Source organism: Paramisgurnus dabryanus, chromosome 24 (genome assembly GCF_030506205.2).
Source record: "Paramisgurnus dabryanus chromosome 24, PD_genome_1.1, whole genome shotgun sequence".
Taxonomy (NCBI): Eukaryota; Metazoa; Chordata; class Actinopteri; order Cypriniformes; family Cobitidae; genus Paramisgurnus; species Paramisgurnus dabryanus.
In genome coordinates, this window is record NC_133360.1 from 5,753,779 (window position 1) to 5,773,622 (window position 19,844).

General features: G+C 37.2%; 1 protein-coding gene across 1 annotated transcript in view; it reads left to right on the forward strand.

Moving 5' to 3' along the window:
- Positions 1 to 19,809, forward strand: part of fbn2b (fibrillin 2b) — a 55,478-nt gene extending 35,669 nt beyond the window's left edge. The window contains exons 28-65 of the mRNA XM_065244391.1: positions 1,387 to 1,512; positions 1,603 to 1,725; positions 1,808 to 1,933; positions 2,007 to 2,132; positions 2,355 to 2,477; positions 2,564 to 2,686; positions 2,925 to 3,050; positions 3,125 to 3,247; positions 5,562 to 5,684; positions 5,809 to 5,970; positions 6,140 to 6,208; positions 6,305 to 6,430; positions 6,691 to 6,816; positions 6,900 to 7,049; positions 7,134 to 7,205; positions 7,293 to 7,418; positions 7,529 to 7,654; positions 8,991 to 9,116; positions 9,240 to 9,356; positions 9,440 to 9,568; positions 10,295 to 10,414; positions 10,634 to 10,759; positions 11,660 to 11,812; positions 11,889 to 11,954; positions 12,034 to 12,159; positions 12,276 to 12,395; positions 12,480 to 12,602; positions 12,689 to 12,820; positions 12,963 to 13,088; positions 13,388 to 13,594; positions 15,056 to 15,181; positions 15,285 to 15,407; positions 15,517 to 15,633; positions 15,729 to 15,857; positions 16,390 to 16,509; positions 16,590 to 16,821; positions 16,910 to 17,069; positions 17,510 to 19,809. Of these exons, the coding sequence (XP_065100463.1) occupies positions 1,387 to 1,512; positions 1,603 to 1,725; positions 1,808 to 1,933; positions 2,007 to 2,132; positions 2,355 to 2,477; positions 2,564 to 2,686; positions 2,925 to 3,050; positions 3,125 to 3,247; positions 5,562 to 5,684; positions 5,809 to 5,970; positions 6,140 to 6,208; positions 6,305 to 6,430; positions 6,691 to 6,816; positions 6,900 to 7,049; positions 7,134 to 7,205; positions 7,293 to 7,418; positions 7,529 to 7,654; positions 8,991 to 9,116; positions 9,240 to 9,356; positions 9,440 to 9,568; positions 10,295 to 10,414; positions 10,634 to 10,759; positions 11,660 to 11,812; positions 11,889 to 11,954; positions 12,034 to 12,159; positions 12,276 to 12,395; positions 12,480 to 12,602; positions 12,689 to 12,820; positions 12,963 to 13,088; positions 13,388 to 13,594; positions 15,056 to 15,181; positions 15,285 to 15,407; positions 15,517 to 15,633; positions 15,729 to 15,857; positions 16,390 to 16,509; positions 16,590 to 16,821; positions 16,910 to 17,069; positions 17,510 to 17,884 (5,129 nt within the window). The 3' untranslated portion in view covers positions 17,885 to 19,809. The remainder of the gene's footprint in view (positions 1 to 1,386; positions 1,513 to 1,602; positions 1,726 to 1,807; positions 1,934 to 2,006; positions 2,133 to 2,354; positions 2,478 to 2,563; positions 2,687 to 2,924; positions 3,051 to 3,124; positions 3,248 to 5,561; positions 5,685 to 5,808; positions 5,971 to 6,139; positions 6,209 to 6,304; positions 6,431 to 6,690; positions 6,817 to 6,899; positions 7,050 to 7,133; positions 7,206 to 7,292; positions 7,419 to 7,528; positions 7,655 to 8,990; positions 9,117 to 9,239; positions 9,357 to 9,439; positions 9,569 to 10,294; positions 10,415 to 10,633; positions 10,760 to 11,659; positions 11,813 to 11,888; positions 11,955 to 12,033; positions 12,160 to 12,275; positions 12,396 to 12,479; positions 12,603 to 12,688; positions 12,821 to 12,962; positions 13,089 to 13,387; positions 13,595 to 15,055; positions 15,182 to 15,284; positions 15,408 to 15,516; positions 15,634 to 15,728; positions 15,858 to 16,389; positions 16,510 to 16,589; positions 16,822 to 16,909; positions 17,070 to 17,509) is intronic.
- The last annotated feature ends 35 nt before the right edge of the window (positions 19,810 to 19,844 follow it).

Genomic DNA, 19,844 nt, shown 5'->3' on the forward strand with positions numbered 1-19,844 from the left:
AATCTGCCAATGGGGTAAGCAAAAAATCTTGAATTAAACACTAAATTCAAGAAAAAATTGCTTTTCTTTTACTAAGAAAAGTTTTTCTTGAAAATAATTTTTTGCAGTGTATTTGCATTTACACTGCAAAAATATGAATTTTGTACTTAGTATTTTTGTCTTGTTTTCAGTAAAAATATCTAAAAATTCTTAAAATAAGATGTATTTTCTTGATGAGCAAAATGACCTAGGAAAATAAGTCTAATTTTTAGACAAAACATATACAATTTAAGAGAATTTGTGCTTAAAACAAGCAAAAGTGTAAAGTAAACTTATTTAAAGAAAATTTTTCTTATTCCATTTGCATATTGTTTTGCTGGTTTTAAGCACAAATTTACTTAAAGTTTATATTTTTTTGTCTAAAAACTAGACTTATTTTTCTAGCCAGTTTTGTCCATCAAGAAAATACATCTTAATTTAAGAATTATTATATATTTTTACTCAAAACAAGACAGAAATACTAAGTAAGAAAGTAATTTTTTGCAGTGTAACTCTTTACCCGACAGCGTTTTTAAGAAAAGTTACCAGCCAGCGTCAGCATTTTTTATGATTTTCGCAAAAGTTTAATGCCTTCCAAAAAAATATCTTATAAAGATACAATTAGGGCCGTCAGAAGATTAATCGCGATTTATCTTATACAAAATAAAAGTTTGTGTTTGCATAATATATTTGTGTGTGTATTGTGTGTAATTATTATGTATATATAAATACACATATACATGTATACATATAATAACAAATATTTATGTGTGTATATATATATATATATATATATATATATATATATATATATATATATATATATATATATATATATATATATATATATATATATATATATATACTTTTATTTTGTATGCAATTAATCGCAATTATCCCTACATACAATATATCAAATGAAAGAACAGACCCTCAAAAACGTATACTATATTTAAAAAACACTTATACAAAAAACTTCATATATTTATTTGTTTTTATCACCTCAACTATGGGTAGGTTTCTTCAAAAATACCAAATTTTGATAATTTTTTGTTGTAAAGGACTTTTGTTAAAGATCAGATTCAAAGCGATGATCAAAACATACTATGACTTTTTACTGTTTTTGGATCAGTGGATGCTTCAGTGTTTTGTAAGATGTGTAAGAGCACCACCTAGTGGATAATAACAGATATATGAATTGGCGTAAAAACTTAACATAATATATATATCTCATATAGAGTTAAGATATATTATGCATTAGACATATAATCTTTATAACTTCATAAATTATAAGGAACCCTATACATTTGATTGATTAAATGATTTTTACTTTTTTCTTGTAATCCCTGTTGTTGATCTCTGTTACAGATGTGAATGAGTGTCAGTTAAGCAGCACCCTGTGTAAGAACGGTCAGTGTGTTAACATGGTGGGCACGTACCAGTGTTCCTGTGACACAGGTTACCAGGTCACACCCGACAGACAGGGCTGCGTCGGTAAGAAAACATCCTTATAAAGAGATTCATTAAATGCATAAACATTTAAATCATAATGTACTCTTGACTACATATTTTCTCGTATCGCAGATATCGACGAGTGCACTATCATGAACGGAGGTTGCGACACTCACTGTACGAACTCGGAGGGCAGTTATGAATGCAGCTGTAGTGAAGGTTACGCTCTCATGCCCGACCTGAGGACCTGCGCCGGTAAGAGACACGAGCACAAACTACACTTAAACACAGTACATCTCGAGTATCTCCTCAACTTCCGACTCTTATCACTGTATAGACATCGACGAGTGTGAAGACACACCGGACATCTGCGACGGCGGCCAGTGCACGAACATCCCTGGAGAATATCGCTGCCTCTGCTACGATGGTTTCATGGCTTCCATGGATATGCGGACGTGTATCGGTAAGGAATTGAAAGCGAATACTAAATCAAATTCGTTCGTATGCAAGGAACTTACACGTGTGTTTTTGACCAGACGTCAACGAATGCGACCTGAACCCCAACATCTGCCTACACGGAGACTGTGAGAACACCAAGGGTTCTTTCATTTGCCACTGTCAGCTGGGATATTTCGTCAAGAAAGGGTCCACGGGCTGTACAGGTACGTCTTTGAATTTATATGTGTGTACGTGTACAATACCCTAACCCAAAGTTCACATGCTGTAACCAGTCAAATTTAGAACATAGTAACTGATTTGTCTGCTAGGTCAAAATTAACTGGTAGTCCATTTTTGCCACAATGCTGGACTTAATGTTAAACCATCTAGCTACCTTTCAAAACTAAAAAGCGAATTAACAGATTTTTAACCACTTAATTTTTTAGATATTGACGAATGTGAGGTTGGCGCCCATAACTGCGACATGCATGCCGCTTGCGTCAACATTCCCGGTAGCTTCAAGTGTCGTTGCCGTGACGGATGGGAAGGTGATGGAATCAAATGCGTTGGTAAGTGAACGATCGTAAACGTAACTTGTAGTTTAATTCATTTTGGGGTGCATTTGTTAATCGTTTCGTTTTTTCGGTCACTTCAGATGTGGATGAATGCCTCACCGAGGAGCACAACTGTAACCCCAACGCCGAGTGCATGAACACGCCTGGGTCGTATCGCTGCTCGTGTAAGGAGGGCTTCAACGGAGATGGATTTACTTGCTCCGGTGAGAACATTTTTTTGTTTATTATTATTGATTTAAAGACGTTCTTGAGTATCTTTCATTTAAAGTATCAACTTTGTTGAGCTATGCTAGTAAAATTTATGTAGCTATGAAAGCTCAAATGTAATGATAAATTTAATTAATGTGAAAATGTTGGTATCTTGTTGTTTAAGAGACACATGTGAGATTATTGGATCATCTGAGATATTAAAGATATCTTTCATATATATTTTGTCTCCAGATATGGATGAGTGCGCAGACAATGTGAATCTATGTGAGAACGGTCAATGTCTCAACGCTCCCGGCGGATACCGTTGTGAATGTGAGATGGGCTTCACGCCAACTGAGGACAGCAAAGCTTGTCAAGGTAACGACACACAGACAAATCCAAACACACAGATTCTCTCACACACACGCTGACATCACTCTGTCATTCATCAGACATCGACGAATGCAACTTCCAGAACATCTGCGTGTTCGGATCGTGTCAGAACTTGCCGGGAATGTTCCGCTGCGTGTGCGACTACGGATACGAGCTGGACCGCAGCGGAGGAAACTGCACAGGTGAGAACACACTTTTGTCAATGTGTGTATATGTTTATACTACATGTCACATTAACTTTGGGCACTGAAGCTAAACTTAAAATATTTGCAGGGTTTATTAAAAAAAATATTTTTTAAAATTTGAGAATTCTGCACTGACTTTCTAACTTAGTATTTTGGTCTTGTTTTCAGTGGAAATATCTAAAAATTCTTAAATCAAGATGTATTTTCTTGATGAGCAAATAACCTAAGAAAATAAAAGTCTAGTTTTTAGACAAAAAATATACAATTTAAGTGAATTTGTGCTTAAAACAAGCAAAAATATCTGCCAATGCGATGAGAAAATTTAGCTTGAATTAAGTGTTTAAGAAAAAAAAATCTTATTTCAAGATTTTTTTTCTCACCCCATTGGCAGAAATTGTATATTTTTTGTCTAAAAACAAGACTTATTTTCTTAGGTCATTTTGCTCATCAAGAAAAAGCATCTTGATTTAAGAATTTTTAGATATTTCTACCGAATATTTCAAGGAATTTTGTTAGAGATCAGATTCAGAACGATTATCAAAACACACAAGGAGTGTAATAATTTAAAATAATTTTTTTTAGATATTTCTACTAAAAACAAGACAAAAATACTAAGTAAGAAAGTCATTTTTTGCAGTGTGTTCCTCTTGATTCTCTTATTAATGTGATATCACAAAAACAAAGCTCCGCCCACATCCACTAACTGACTTTGTTCTTGCTTCACTTTGTATATGTTTATACTTTTGGCACTGAAGCTAAACTTAAAATATTTGCAGGGTTTATAAAAAAATATATCTTTAATTTGGAAATTAAATGTTCCTCAATATTGTCTTAATTCTGTTTCATGGTTTTTATGTTTGTGTTATCTAGTGATGCACTGATCGTGATTTTATCTAGTGATGCACTGATAGTGATGCACTGATCGCGATTACGATCACAAATTTTTTAACAAGCAAATGGTCCGATTCCAATTTTTTTTGTTTAACTCATTCCCCACCAGCCTTTTTTGAAAAGTTGCCTGCCAGCATTTTTGCGATTTTCACAAAAGTTTCACAAAATGCTTTCCAGGATTTTTTTTTTAAATATATAAACATACAAATATATCAAATGAAAGAACAGACCCTCTGCTTTCAAACAAACAAACAAAAAATGTTTCATCCTATTTTTATTTTATTCTCTGTTATAAACTCTTAAATATGGGTATTTTCTTCAAAAATACAAAATGTTGAGCAAAAAGCTTAAATAATTGCATTTTTGTAAAGAATTTTGTTAGAGAATCAGATTCAAAAGATTATCAAACATACACGGAGTGTAAAATTAATAAATATTTTTTTCCTTCAGTTTTTTTATAAATTGGGTAAGAGCACGTATTACAGATTACAATAAAAACTCAACAGGAACACGTTTTTTTCATGCAAATGTTTCTCTTCATTTACGAGATAACTCGTCAATGGGTGGGATTGAGATAAGCAACAAACACAAAAGAATGAAAGAGTACATGAAGAAAATGTTTATTTGCGGTTAAAAGGCTTAATTTAAAAGTTTCGGGGCCTTAAAAATATTTGTAATTATTACAAATTTGCTGCTTCTTAAGCACAATGATCAAAGATGCAACATACCTGTGTCATCATTCGTTGTTTTAAATTAAGACTTAATTTTTTATAATTTTTTCTTTTTTTCTATAATTTCAAGGAAAAACAGATTGCTCTGACTTGAGCTTTGTAAAAATAGGCTAAATAAAAAAAAAACTAAATAAAAGCGCAGATATACTTTTCGACAGTAGTACAGCGATTTCCATCGTTACCCTTACAAACTTATAAACAGCACTTTTTATGCGCTATACTGAGGTAGGACGAAAAGAAAATTAGCATTGCGAACTTTACTCAAAACACTTCCCTTCTGAGACACATTTATATAACAGCTTTGTGTCCTTAATATAAATCGTCTGGAATGAAACAAAAAAAAAACGTTGGTTGCCGACTATTCACGTTTTTACACATACACAAGGGTACGCATGTAGTGCACATAATGCAGATTTACACTGCAATAGTGCACATACAGGAGAATGTTGTGTATAGCCCAGGAGATGCATTGCATGTTGGTGCATGCGTCCAACGCCTGTGTACGAGTCAAATAAACTATGCTTTGCGTTTGACCGCACGCACATGTTCGCGTACACACAAAAAAAAGAGTATACTTCAGGCTTTGGGTAGCAAAAACTGTTTGATTTATGCCTCCAGTCTGGAGAAGCATGGTATAAAAATGTCACTCATTTCACTTTTGTCTCATTGGCTGTTTTTTTCACTTACAGACATCAACGAGTGTTTCGACCCAGTAAACTGCATCAACGGGCTGTGTGTCAATCTACCCGGTAGCTACCTGTGTAACTGCCCAACGGACTTTGAGCTCAACCCCACTGGAGTGGGCTGCGTGGGTACGTACGCAAAAAATAAGATTTCATGAACTAAACTACATTTGTTGCAGATTGTTGCGTATTGTGGTGATGTGCGTCATATGAAATCAGATGGTCGTAATTTGTCTTTTGCGTTGTCCGGCAGACACACGTGTTGGAAACTGTTTTCTGGACACACTGTACCGTGGAGATGGAGGCATTTCTTGCAGCGCTGAGATCGGTGTGGGCGTGACCCGAGCGTCCTGCTGCTGCTCGCTGGGCGGAGCCTGGGGCAACCCATGTGAACTTTGTCCTCCCGTTAACTCGAGTAAGAAACCTCTTTAGATGCTCTCTAGAGTCCACAACAACTATCAGCCTTAAGTAAACCCAAACCAAAAGTCATTTCACCGTGAAAGACATTCTTGGACTCTAGGGTCTCTCCCAAAGTCATTGGTGAGAGTCACACTCTCCTGACGCTCGATTTTGTCTCTTTTCAGCCGAATACAAAACTCTCTGTCCCGGAGGAGAGGGCTTCCGGCCGAATCCCATCACTGTTATCCTAGAAGGTAAGGACGAAAAGCATGTGTTTGTGTGCGTGTTGCCCAACCCACCCCGAGTTTAAGGACGGGGTCTGATCGTCACGCTCTTTCTCTGACACACAGACATCGACGAATGCCAGGAGCTTCCGGGTCTGTGCCAAGGTGGCAACTGTGTCAATACATTTGGCAGCTTCCAGTGCGAATGTCCAGACGGCTACTACCTCAACGAAGAGACCCGCATCTGTGAAGGTCAGAGCCAACAGAGATACTGTGACTAATGCGATTTTAATTAGCTTTGAAGCACATGAGGCAAATATTTATGGGTGGGACTTTCTTCCATGTCCAATGAGTTAAAATGCCCATATTATGAAAGTATGGACATAAATGTGTCCTGGCCTACAAAGAAAAAAAATCTCATTGGACAGGCTGTTTTGATTTTCTTATTAATGTGACATCACAAAAACAAAGCCCCGCCCACTGCCACCGACTGACTTTGTTCTTGCACACAGATATCGACGAATGCACAGCTCACATTGGCATCTGCGGACCGGGAACCTGTTACAACACTCTTGGAAACTACACATGCGTCTGTCCACCCGAGTACATGCAGGTCAATGGAGGAAATAACTGCATGGGTAAGACTTTCATTACCTTACGCCTATTTTACTACGGTCATCTACGGTACGTCTTATTGGGTGAATCTATTTGTGTTTTGCAGACATGAGAAAGAGCGTGTGTTATCGTAACTACAACGATACGTGCGAGAACGAGCTCTCCTTTAACATGACGAAGAAAGTCTGCTGTTGTGCGTATAATGTCGGTAAAGCCTGGAATCGACCGTGTGAGGCGTGTCCAATCCCAGCTACCTGTGAGTTTCTAAACTAAAATGTTCACTTTCTATACATCTTAATGCATTTCCAACATGACCGATTTGTCACTTCTGTCTCTTCAGCCGAGTACCAGCTCTTGTGTGGAAACCAGGCTCCCGGCTTCATCATCGACATTCACACTGGAAAACCCGTCGGTGAGCAGACGTAACACATTTTACTCCATTAAAGGTATAAAATAAGCAGTTTCATATAAATTAAGTTTGCTCTGTGCGTCCTCTCAGATATCGACGAGTGTCGGGAAATACCGGGCATCTGCGCTAACGGAGTGTGCATCAATCAGATTGGAAGTTTCCGCTGCGAATGTCCCATGGGCTTCAGCTACAACAACATCCTATTTATATGCGAAGGTACACACACACACACACGTGCACATACAGGTCTCTAACCAGCATACTTGAAATGTTGTGTTTACGAGGGACGTTTATTGATTCTTGGGTTAACCGATGTTTGTTTTCAGACATCGATGAGTGTAACAGCGGTGACAACCTGTGTCAGCGTAATGCCAAATGCATCAACATCCCTGGCAGCTACCGCTGCGAATGTTCGGCAGGGTTCAAGCTGTCACCTAGCGGTGCTTGTTTGGGTAAGTCTATCACCTGATGTCCAAGCTTAGAGGAAAAGTTTATTTTACAACTAAATTTCATGATCCCCCACGTCATCCAAGATCTTCATGTCTTCCTTTCCTCAATCCTCAATTATCTAGCGAAACAGTCGTCCATTTTATAAAAATATATATATATATATAATTTTAACCACAAATATCCGTCTTTCACTGGCTTTGCTATGCGCATGCAAGATTTTATGCATTACGCAGTGACGTTGGAAAAGTAACAATTGGCATAGGCGGAAGTGTTTACTGGAATCGTAAAAATCAAACGAGATTGCCGTTTTAACCATTTATATTTATTCGTCTTTGCACCTACTTTTGCCTATACCAAGCGTGAACTTGCCAACGTCACTACGTAATGTGTTATCAGATTTTATGGGTGTTTGTGGAATTACTTTAATAGTTTAATTTAGTGCTGGGCAAAGATTAATCACATACAAAATAAAAGTGTGTACTGTGTGTAACTATTATGAATATTTAACCACACACACACATACATGTATTCATTTCAGAAATGTTTTATTTATATATTTTTATTTATTTATTTATATATAATATAGAATATATAAAAATATAAATAAATTAGTGTTGGGCAAAGATTGATCTAGATTAATCGCATTCAAAATAAATAATATACAAGTGCGTCCTGTGTGTAATTATTATGTATGTATTTAAGAAACATTTACATGTGTATAAATATACATAATAATTACACAGAACACACACACAAATATTACGCAAAAATTACTTTTATTTTGTATGCGATTAATCGCGATTAATTGTGATTAATCTTTGCCCAGCTCTATAATAAATATATATACACATGTAAATGTTTCTTAAATACATACATGAATGTGTGTTTATTTATATATACATGATAATTACACACAGTACACACTCATATATTATGCCAAAAATCACTTTTATTTTGTATGCGATTAATCACGATTAATCTTTGTCCAGCACTAGTTTAATTTATATTGATATGTCTTAAGTGTAATCTATAGTCAGGCGTTTGCCTAGGTTTTACATTGTAGGCTGTGCATAGCCTAGATCACAACTTGCCAAAGTTTTAACAACGCATCCATTCTACGTGGACCGTAAGCACTGTGATTGGTCAACTAGAACCCCTCCCATCAGGTTAAAAAATCTGCGTCTTCATATCTGATGCATTTTTCCACCCTTTGTTATCGCCAGGGTATAATCTGCCCTGATCATCAGTTGTTTTTAAACAATCGCCTGATGTCTGATAGTGTAAAAATAGCTTTTTCTATTTAATAGACAAAATGTATTCTTTGTCTTAATTCCTCAGATCGTAACGAGTGTCAAGAGATCCCGAACGTTTGCAGTCACGGTGAGTGTATCGATACTCAAGGCAGCTATCGCTGTCTGTGTCACAACGGCTTCAAGACGACGGCGGACCAGACCATGTGCATGGGTGAGTATCTGTCGCAAACAACACAATGATGAATAAATCTCAATTTCTTATGACTGGTTGTGTGGTCCAGGTTCACAAATATGCTTTCGCAGTGATCTTATCAATGTTAATTTATTGACGCAGATATCGACGAGTGTGACAGACAGCCGTGTGGAAACGGCACCTGTAAAAACACAGTGGGTTCCTACAACTGTCTGTGCTTCCCCGGGTTCGAGCTCACCCATAATAACGACTGCATGGGTAAGGTTACAAGAAATCAGAGCGATTTCTTTTTTAATACCATGAAACCATTTATCCGACACTTTTTTTATGTTTTTTCGCAGATATTGACGAGTGCGTAGTGCATTCTGGTCAGGTCTGTAGAAACGGGCAGTGTATCAACAGCATGGGTTCCTTCAATTGTCTATGTACAGATGGATATAACCTAACGCCGGATGGAAAGAACTGCGTCGGTAAGATTTAAGAGTCATTAGCCGTGCTAATAAACACGCTGGCCGATGCTATCGATTTTTACAATCGCACACTTAACTTTCTTAAACATCCCTAAACCTTTACATCGATCAGCAAGCCTTTCTAATTTGTCTAGAAAGCCCTTTTATACATTCACACTAACTGTGTTTATTTATACACCTAAACGTCCATACAATTGATCAGCAATGTCCTACCGGAGATCTCCAGAGATTTTGTCAGTAAACATCAGGTCCATGTGATTTGTATTTAACAACGCTACTATTTTAACCACTTAGCACAAATATTTTCTTTTATTAAAATCAGGCATAACAACTAATCGCAACTAATTGTTTGCAGAAGAAAAGTTTTTGTTTCATTTTAAGAATTTTTTATTATATTTTAATATAAATTATATATAAATATAAAAATGTATATTCAGATGTAAATGTTTCTTAAATATAGATGTGCATCTGTGTGTATTTATATATAAATTACTATTAAACACAATACACACATTTATGTGATGTAAACAAAAACTTTTATTCTGCAAACGATTAGTTGCGATTAGTTGTTATGCAGCCCTAATTACAAAAATATTTTTTTATTTTAAATATTTACGTAATAAATATAATTTATGTAATAAATATAATTTATGTATACATATAACAGAATACTATATGTAATAATATGATAAATACTTTATAACATCCATGTTTCCAACCCTTTAGATGTCAATGAATGTGTAACTATCCCTCGTGCTTGCCAACCGGGAACCTGTCAGAACCTGGACGGCTCGTTCCGCTGCATCTGTCCGCCCGGATACGAAGTTCAGAACGACAAATGCGTCGGTAAGATTTCATCTTTACCAGAATCATTTCATTTGTTAATGGTCAGATTCAATACAACAGCAGGATTGAATTGGTGTTTACCCACAACCCCACGTTCACAAAAACGTGCAAAAACATGTCCATCTGTCGCCCGGGTCCTGTGGGGCGTAATCTGCCCTACGGCCACGTGCAGGTTATGTCCACTGATATTTATTCACCATTTCTGTTTTTTCTCCACAGACATCAACGAGTGTAACGTGGAGCCCAACATATGTCAGTTTGGCACGTGTAAAAACACGCCAGGCAGTTTCCAATGCATCTGCCAGCCTGGTTTTGTGCTGTCTGATAATGGCCGACGCTGCTTTGGTGAGACACTAAAATAATCCAGTCTGGATTTTTTGATATACATACATCTGTGATCACACATCAGCCAAGAATTTGTACATATTTTACAAGTTGGCTAATTACGTATGATTTTGTATGTAGCGAACCGTACAAAAACATACGATTATCATTAAACATAATATTGAAACTCCGTCACGGGGAATCAAATCATAAAAAAATTACAAATGTGGTCGTATGAATGAATATGAATTAGTGTTTGATATATTTAGTGCCGATAGTATATTATTATTATTATTTTTATATTAGTATCAGTGTTGGGGGTAACGCATTACAAGTAACACGCATTACATAATAATATTAATTTTCTGAAGTAACGAGTAAAGTAACGCATTACTTTTTAAATGTAAAATTTAATATTTAAGTTACTTTTAAAAAAAATAATGCAAGTTTCTTTTCAGTTTAATTAATTTGACCAAACCTAAATTAAAGCATTACTTTCTATGAAAAGTAACTAAGTAACGTAATTAGTTACTTTTTGGGAGTAACTTAATATTGTAATGCGTAACTTTCCCCAACACATTATTAGTAGTAATTTGCATATTGGAATCTCATAAAATTTGTACGCAAATTATAACAATATATTTCATGCCTTACTAAATGGTGATAACAGTATTGCTGCCTTGCTGCCTACCGTAGTAAAATTATTGTACTGAAACTACTGCCTTAATAACACACTGAAAGATTTCCTTTCAATGAAGTCTGCCACATGATTGAACGATCCATGCGGATAATTATATTAAATATGACCTCACACACACGTACAGTATAACGTTAAAATCAATACTAGCACCGCTGTGAGAGGTACATTTGTAAAATCGTGTATTAGCAGTTTGTATTAATAAATGATATGTTTGGCCTCAGATACCCGAGAGAGCTTCTGTTTTACACGATTCGAAGCTGGTAAATGCTCGGTTCCCAAACCCTTCAACACCACCAAAGCCAAATGCTGCTGTAGTTTGCTGCCGGGCGAGGGATGGGGAGACCCGTGTGAACTTTGCCCGCGAGTCAATGAAGGTCAGTCAAGTGCAAACATTTAAATGTTTGTTTAACGTCTGAACACATCTAAACGGTTTTCTCTCTTCACCCACAGCTGCGTTTCAAACCTTGTGTCCTTACGGTCACGAAGCTGTACTGAGACCTGGAGAAGGTCGTGAGGGTGAGAAATCATTTGGATATGCTAGTCTGTGTTATACGTCCCAGCAGGCCTGATACTAACAAGCTTTCTGTCGGCACAGACATGAACGAGTGCATTGAAAACCCGGGTATATGCGGCAACGGAATATGCATCAACACCGACGGCTCGTTCCGCTGCGAGTGTCCGTTCGGCTACAACCTGGACTACACGGGCATCAACTGCGTCGGTGAGTGCAACTTAAAACACTTTACAATTTAAAACGGTAAATATCTGCACATATGCATAGAAGGTACCTTACGTATTAAATCACTTTTGTTTCGTTCGTACAATTTCTTGTCACAGATACGGACGAATGCTCCATTGGAAACCCTTGTGGAAACGGTACTTGCACGAACGTTCCGGGTGGGTTCGAGTGTTCCTGTCAGGAAGGTTTCGAACCGGGGCCCATGATGACCTGTGAAGGTGAGTTTAAGATCCATATTCAGTATTTTTTTATAATAACAATTTAGAAAAATGTGGCTACAATCGATCTTTATCTTTAATTAGATATCAACGAATGCTCCGTAAATCCTCTGCTCTGCGCCTTCCGTTGCGTCAACACCTTCGGCTCGTACGAGTGCATGTGCCCGACCGGATACGTGCTTCGCGACGACAACAGAATGTGTCGAGGTAAAAATATCTTTCTGCTACGACCATCCCTCCATATAAACGTTCAACTTTCCATGTTTTACATGTAATTTAATTTCTCTTTTTAGACCAGGATGAGTGTACTGAAGGTCTCGATAACTGTGCGTCCAGCGGTATGCTCTGCAAAAACCAAATCGGCACTTTTATGTGCTTCTGCCCTCCCGGCATGACCCGTCGCCCTGATGGAGAGGGCTGTATGGGTGAGAAAACATCTTACGTGTGTGCACGCGTTTGTGTGTAGGTGTGAAATAGTGAGATGGTCTAAAGATAGTAGAAAGCGTCTGTGCATCAAAGTACTGGGTTTTCTGGGTGAAAATGACCTAGATTTATATTTTTTCACAGATCTTAATGAGTGTCGCGCTAAGCCTGGGATCTGTAAGAACGGTCGCTGCATCAACACTCCTGGCAGTTACCGATGTGAATGTAACGAGGGTTTCGAACCAATCTCCACTGGCACTGAATGCATGGGTAAGATCGATTAGCCAATCAGAGCACGGCCCGTGATGGATCACATTCATATTCAGTTATAAACTGATATAAAACACAAACATCCTTATATAAACATAACATTTTTATTGCATATTACTAAAATGCACGTTTTAATGCAAACATGTCCCTTTATGTCCTGTTCACTCCTGTCTCTATGCAGTATGCATAAAATGTGAAAGACGGAAACTATAAAAAGTTTCAGGAACATATTTTAATCTGACCGCATCTTATCAGTAATGTCATCCATCATTAACTTATAACTTCATCTTTGTTTATAGATGTAAGGAAAGGCTTCTGTTTCACTGAGGTCCTGCAGACGATGTGTCAGCAGTCCTCCACCAATCGTAACACCGTCACCAAGTCGGAGTGTTGTTGTAACACAGGACGCGGCTGGGGCCCGCTGTGTGAGCTTTGTCCTTTGCCAGGCACCGTACAGTATAAGAAGATGTGCCCGCTCGGACACGGATACACCACTGATGGCAGAGGTGATGCATTTAACATTGAATATTGATTCAACACAGATTTTATGGAGCGAGTGTTTTAAAGACAAATTTGGTCAGTTATAGAAAATGCTTTTTTTATTATTATTATTATTGCATTATTATTTTCACAAATTGCATTTACTTTAACTTATATTTTAACATACAGTTGTGTTTAGTTAAAAAAAAAATTTTTATCACCATTGTAGAATACATGAATATGTATTACGTACGTGTATTTTAATTACACAATTTTTTAGTAACGTTATTAATATTATTATTTTTTTCACAAATCACATTTGCTTTTACTTATATTTTAACATACATTTGTGCATATTTAAAAATGTTAATATATTTAATACAATTGTAGATTTTGTAAATATGTATGACGTACATGTATTTGATTTACTCAATAGTTAAAGTAACGAAATAATTTGTACAAATTACATTTACCTTTCCTCATAATTTTACATATACAGTTATGTTTGGTTAAAAACTGTTACATATTATGATGATGATCTACGTGTATTTTATATACAACATATTTATAGTAACGTTATTATTATTACATTATTATTATTACGTTAATATTTTCACAAATTGCATTTACCTTTCCTCATATTTTATTATATGCAGTTGTTTAGTTAAAAAAATATATTACTATTGTAGATAACGTAAATATATATGATGTACATATGACGTACGTGTATTTTATTTACACAATATTTAAAGTAACGTTATAATTTTTATGTTCTTATCATTACGTTATTATTATTATGTTGTTATTATAATTATTATTTTACTATTTTCACAAATTGTATCTACCGATTGCAACGAAACTCTTCATATACAATTATGTTTAGTTAAAAATTTTATCATTTTACTATTGTAGATTATGTGAATATGTATGAGTATGTGTATTTAAAATACAACATATTTATATTAACATTATTATTGTTACGTTATTATAATTACGTTACTATTTTAACAAATTGCATTTACGTTTCCTCAGATTTTAATACTTACAGTTGTGTTAGGATGTATTTATTTTGTATTAAATACTATTGTAGTTTACGTGAATATGTATGACATACATGTATTTTATATACACAATATATATAGTGACCGTATTTTTATTACGTTATTATTTTGACAAATTGCATTTCTTTGTACTCATATTTCTACATATATAGTTGTGTTTAGTTAAAAATTTTAATGTATTTATTACTGTTGTAGATTACGTCAATATATATGATGCACATGTATTTTATATACACAATATATATATAGTAACGTTATTATAGTTAATACCATTCTAGATTACTATATGGATATTTGATATGGATGTAATATTTTTTATAAATCTTTAAATGATAAGCTTACTAATACTAAATTTCATGTCACATCATGTGAATGTTTGTATTAATTTATCATGTTAAATTGACCATATTTATTTCTGTATTTCAGATATCAATGAATGCGAGGTCATGCCCAACCTTTGTAAGAATGGCCAGTGTATCAACAGCATCGGTTCTTTCCGTTGTCATTGTAACGTGGGTTACACCAGTGACTTCTCTGGCACCTCTTGTGTCGGTATGTTCTCCTATGACATCAAAGTTTGATCTACTTTTCTAAAAGCCAGTTGTCTGTCAAAAGTGTTGCAATCTTGACCATCTCATTGATGCTTTTTGTTTAGATCTGGACGAATGCTCTCAGTCTCCCAAACCCTGTAATTTCCTGTGTAAAAACACAGAAGGCAGCTATCTATGTTCCTGTCCAAGAGGATACATCCTTCAGCCTGATGGAAAGACCTGCAAAGGTCAGACTGATGTCAATTCATCATGTTTCTACTTACTGAATAAATTATAAATAAAAACTTTATTTTAAATCCCCCATGAATGCATTTACTAACTTGCTTTTGTGCACAGATTTGGACGAGTGCTCAACCAAACAGCACAACTGTCAGTTCCTCTGTGTCAATACCATCGGTGGCTTCACTTGTAAATGCCCAACAGGCTTCACACAGCACCAGACCGCATGCATAGGTGAGTGATGCGAACTCGCTAACATACTGAGCACAGAGTCTAAATAATTGAAAAGTCATTTGGTCCTAAAATTGCCCCTGTGCTTCATCTTATAGACAACAACGAATGCAGCGGAAAGTCGGATGTGTGCGGTTCCCGCGCCTCTTGCCTCAACACGCCCGGTAGCTTCAACTGCGAATGTCAGAAGGGCTTCTCATTGGACACCACGGGGGTTAACTGCGAGGGTCAGTGTCTATTACAACCATTCTGAGCCAAATGAATCAATTTTGAACGTATTTTAAAACGGCAAGTAATTAAGTTATCAAAATCTAGGAAAAAAGGGGGTAGGATTCTCTGCTTTCAAACGCTGTCAGAGTTAAAACCAATCCCCTTTCGCGGGAAAGCTCCCATCTCTTTTAACTTTTAAATACTGCTACAACCTAAATGGATAATCATGATTGTTTTGGGGGCGGGCCAGGCTTGGTGTCTTCAGTGTGTCATCGAGCCACTGTTTTAGCTCCACCCAAATAATATATCTTATATAAAGTACATTACATTAGAATCACATGCCGACTTAACTCTTTCCCCACCATTGACGAGTTATCTCGTCAATTAAGAGAAAACACTTCCTTGCCAATGACGAGTTTTTAGGGCTCCACTAAGGGCGATCTTACTCAACTTATAAAACACTAACTTTTGTGAAAATCCTGAAAAATGCTGTCAGGGATAGAGTTAAGGTCAGTTTGTCAAAGTTTTGTTTTCCTGGCTTCCCTACAGATGTCGATGAATGTGGAGGAAACCATCGCTGTCAGCACGGCTGCCAGAACATGATGGGTGGTTTCCGCTGCGGCTGCCCGCAAGGCTACGTTCAGCATTACCAATGGAACCAGTGTGTGGGTGAGTGCTTGTCCACGCTTGATTCAGCTGGGAAAATGTATGGGAGATTATATTCAATTAAATTCTCCTCTTCCTTCTAGATGAGAACGAATGCGCCGGGAATCAAGTCTGCGGTTCTGCATCTTGCTACAACACATTAGGCAGCTTTAAGTGCGTTTGTCCGTCAGGGTTCGACTTTGAACCCATGGCCGGTGGTTGCCAGGATGTTAATGAATGTGGCCAGGGCAATAACCCCTGTAGCTATGGCTGTTCTAACACAGATGGCGGGTATTTGTGTGGATGCCCCGGGGGCTTCTACCGAGCAGGACAAGGGTGGGTATTCAGTCTAGAGACCAACACTGCTAATAATACACAACTGTCTTTGTAGCAGTGTCATAACATTTCGGTATTTCTTTTCTAGTCACTGCATCACAGGAGTGGGCTTCCAGGGTCAGTTTGGCTCAGAAGGTGAGGAAGATGAGGACGCCCTGTCACCAGAGGCCTGCTATGAATGCAAGATTAACGGTGACCTTGGAAAGAAAGGACGTCACAGGCGTAATGCTGGCGACAATGAACTCAAGGTACTTTTGGTGTCATGTCTCTCCTGCTTGGGTTACTTTACTGTCATTATGGCCATATACACATTGCAGAATTTTAAGGGCGTATAATATGTGCCGAGACCGTTTGGTTCATATCTCATTTTTGACGAGGTGGCGTTTAGCGGCTTTTGCATCTGAGCGCCTTATAGAGGTCTTCATGAGTCCCCCTAGATCTGAAGATTGCACACAAGTTGGTGCCATTTACATTTGGGTCCAGTTGGGTTAAAAAAATGCCACTTGGACTTGGGTCAAATTCTGTTTTTTTTTATTTATGCATATCAGGTTCGGGTAAAAAGTGATTCGGGTCATTTCGGGTGGGGTTCACTTTTTGGACCCGAGAAGACCTCTACTCCTCATATAATACCCGACTTAAGTTGTTTTATAAAATTCCTAACTCATATTCCCGTTTAACGCTTTCCTAGGAGACGGTGAGCATGGCCAGCATGGACGTTCAGAATTCCATCCCCATGAATCTGAGTCTATCACAACTGCAGAACAAAGAACCCCTTCTCGAGTTGCTTCCAGCGCTGGAGCCACTTGAACACCACGTGCGTTACATCATAACGCACGGAAACCACGGCGAGCATTTCCGTTTGCTTGAGCGGCGTGACGGCAAGACTGTGCTGCGCTTGGGGCGCAGGCCAGTGTCTCCAGGATCATACCGCCTGGAGATCGCCAGCTTGCCTCTGTTCGGACCGCGCAAACTCCAAGAACTGGAGGACGAGCACGACAGTGACTACCTACTGGGCGAGATCGGTGATGCGCTGCGTATCAAGCTGCACATCCACCTGCACTGAGACTGCTTGATCCCTAACCCTTGACCCCATGCCCTTCATCGTAGGGCATTAGCTCTGAGAGACTGTGTTCATTTTACCGCCATTTTTTCTTTTCCCCACTAATTCCACCGATATATCAAAGTAGATTGGGTGGAAACGTACACACAGTCTGCTTTGAATTGGCAGGCGTGTGTTAGCATTATTCGTTAGCATTAGCACCCACATTCACTAGAGGGACAATCAGAAGTATTTTCTTTTATTACAGTTGAAAACTTTAATAATAATGCTTATCGTTTGAGTCTTTAGTGCACATAAAAATGTCGCATTGAAAAAACACAATATGAAATTTCACCCGCCATACTGTTATATCTGGGGTCAAAGGGTATTCCATTCAGTATTTGTATTTGTGTCGTTCCAGTATTGTGTTTTTGAAGAAAATCACACAAGGACTACATCAACTAGCACAAATGTTCAGGTTTAAACAGTCGAGTGTTGGAAAACTCTTATTTGAAGACCGCATACGATCCTCGAAACGAGAGATTTCGGGTGCTTTTGGAGTTTGCCACACGTGTTACCTCATTTTACATGCCTACTCATATACACACATAAACATGCATCAGTTGAGATAGGAGTGGTGCTAAATGCTATTTTTTACTGGAACTACTCTGCGTATTCAATCAGGGAATTTTCATTCCAAAAATGACGCTAAGGGTTTTAGCATATGCATGCAACTTAGCACAAACCAAAAAAAAACATGGCAAGTTTCTTCTGTGCTAAAAGCGCTCGTCTGCGCGTTCGACAAAGTAGCGTTTCACAAACATAGCACATAGGAATGAAGAACAGGACACCATTTCAAATTGCATGCAGACCCGATGGTACATAAAGATTGCCAAGCCGTATTCCAAAATACACTCCACAAAACCACACGTTTAACCTCAATATGGGAACAACAAACCAAGGTGCTAAAATTCCAACTTACGCTGTACAACGAAAATGCTTGATTTGTGGATTGACAACGTGACGTTTTTTTGTTTTATTTTGTTTGTGTGTTCTGTCTCAATGCTGAAAAAATCAATATCAATCAAAATGCTTGTTGAAATCTAAATTGTATATTTTAAAGTGATATGTAGATTTTGTTTGTTCATTTGTTTTTGTTTTTTTATTCTTGAGCATCAAGACCAAACCAAATATATACATGTAAACTTTAAATAATTATCCTCGAAAAGTTGTTTGTTAGGTTTTTTACTTAAAAGCGTTTGTCGACGAGCACAACATGCCACTGTTTACATGAGCTTTTTTACATTGCAACGACAACAATGTCAGACTGTCTTCCGAAGCTGTGTCCTGAATTCAATCTTCTTTTGTTTTAAACAAGTAACTTGCGGCACATTATCGTGTTTTATGTGTGGTGCTACAATGACGAAACTGCTTCTTGAACATCAACATAACTGCACTGTACAACAGCCTGAACTGTATTTATGCATAACCATTTGTCTAACATGAGATCTTTGTATACTTTCATATTTTTTTGTTGATGCCACTACATGTAAACAAACAAATGTGTGTGTAACTGTACTGTTTGTCGAAAACAAGCAACAAACTTGAAATATTTCTCTCATCAAAACTGCGACGTTCTTACGAACTTCATACCAAAGCAACTGTACTCTGGGTGTTTAGGATAGCGTTGTCACTTCTGAGAAATGATAAATGTGCCTTGACAAGGTGTCCGCATGGATCTTTTCGAGCCATAAAGATCCATGACCGAGACGTCCTTGAGCATCCTTGTTACCAAATAATTTCAAATGCATTCATTTTGTTATGAAAAATGCAAACAATACCATTTTGTACAAATGCGTTCACGTCCAAACCAAGTGAGCCACACAGTTTTTGTAAACATCTGTAAGAAGCAACAATGGCAATAAAACAACATGGGTTATATTTTTAAACATTGTTTGTTTCCATTCTTTGTATACAGAAGCAT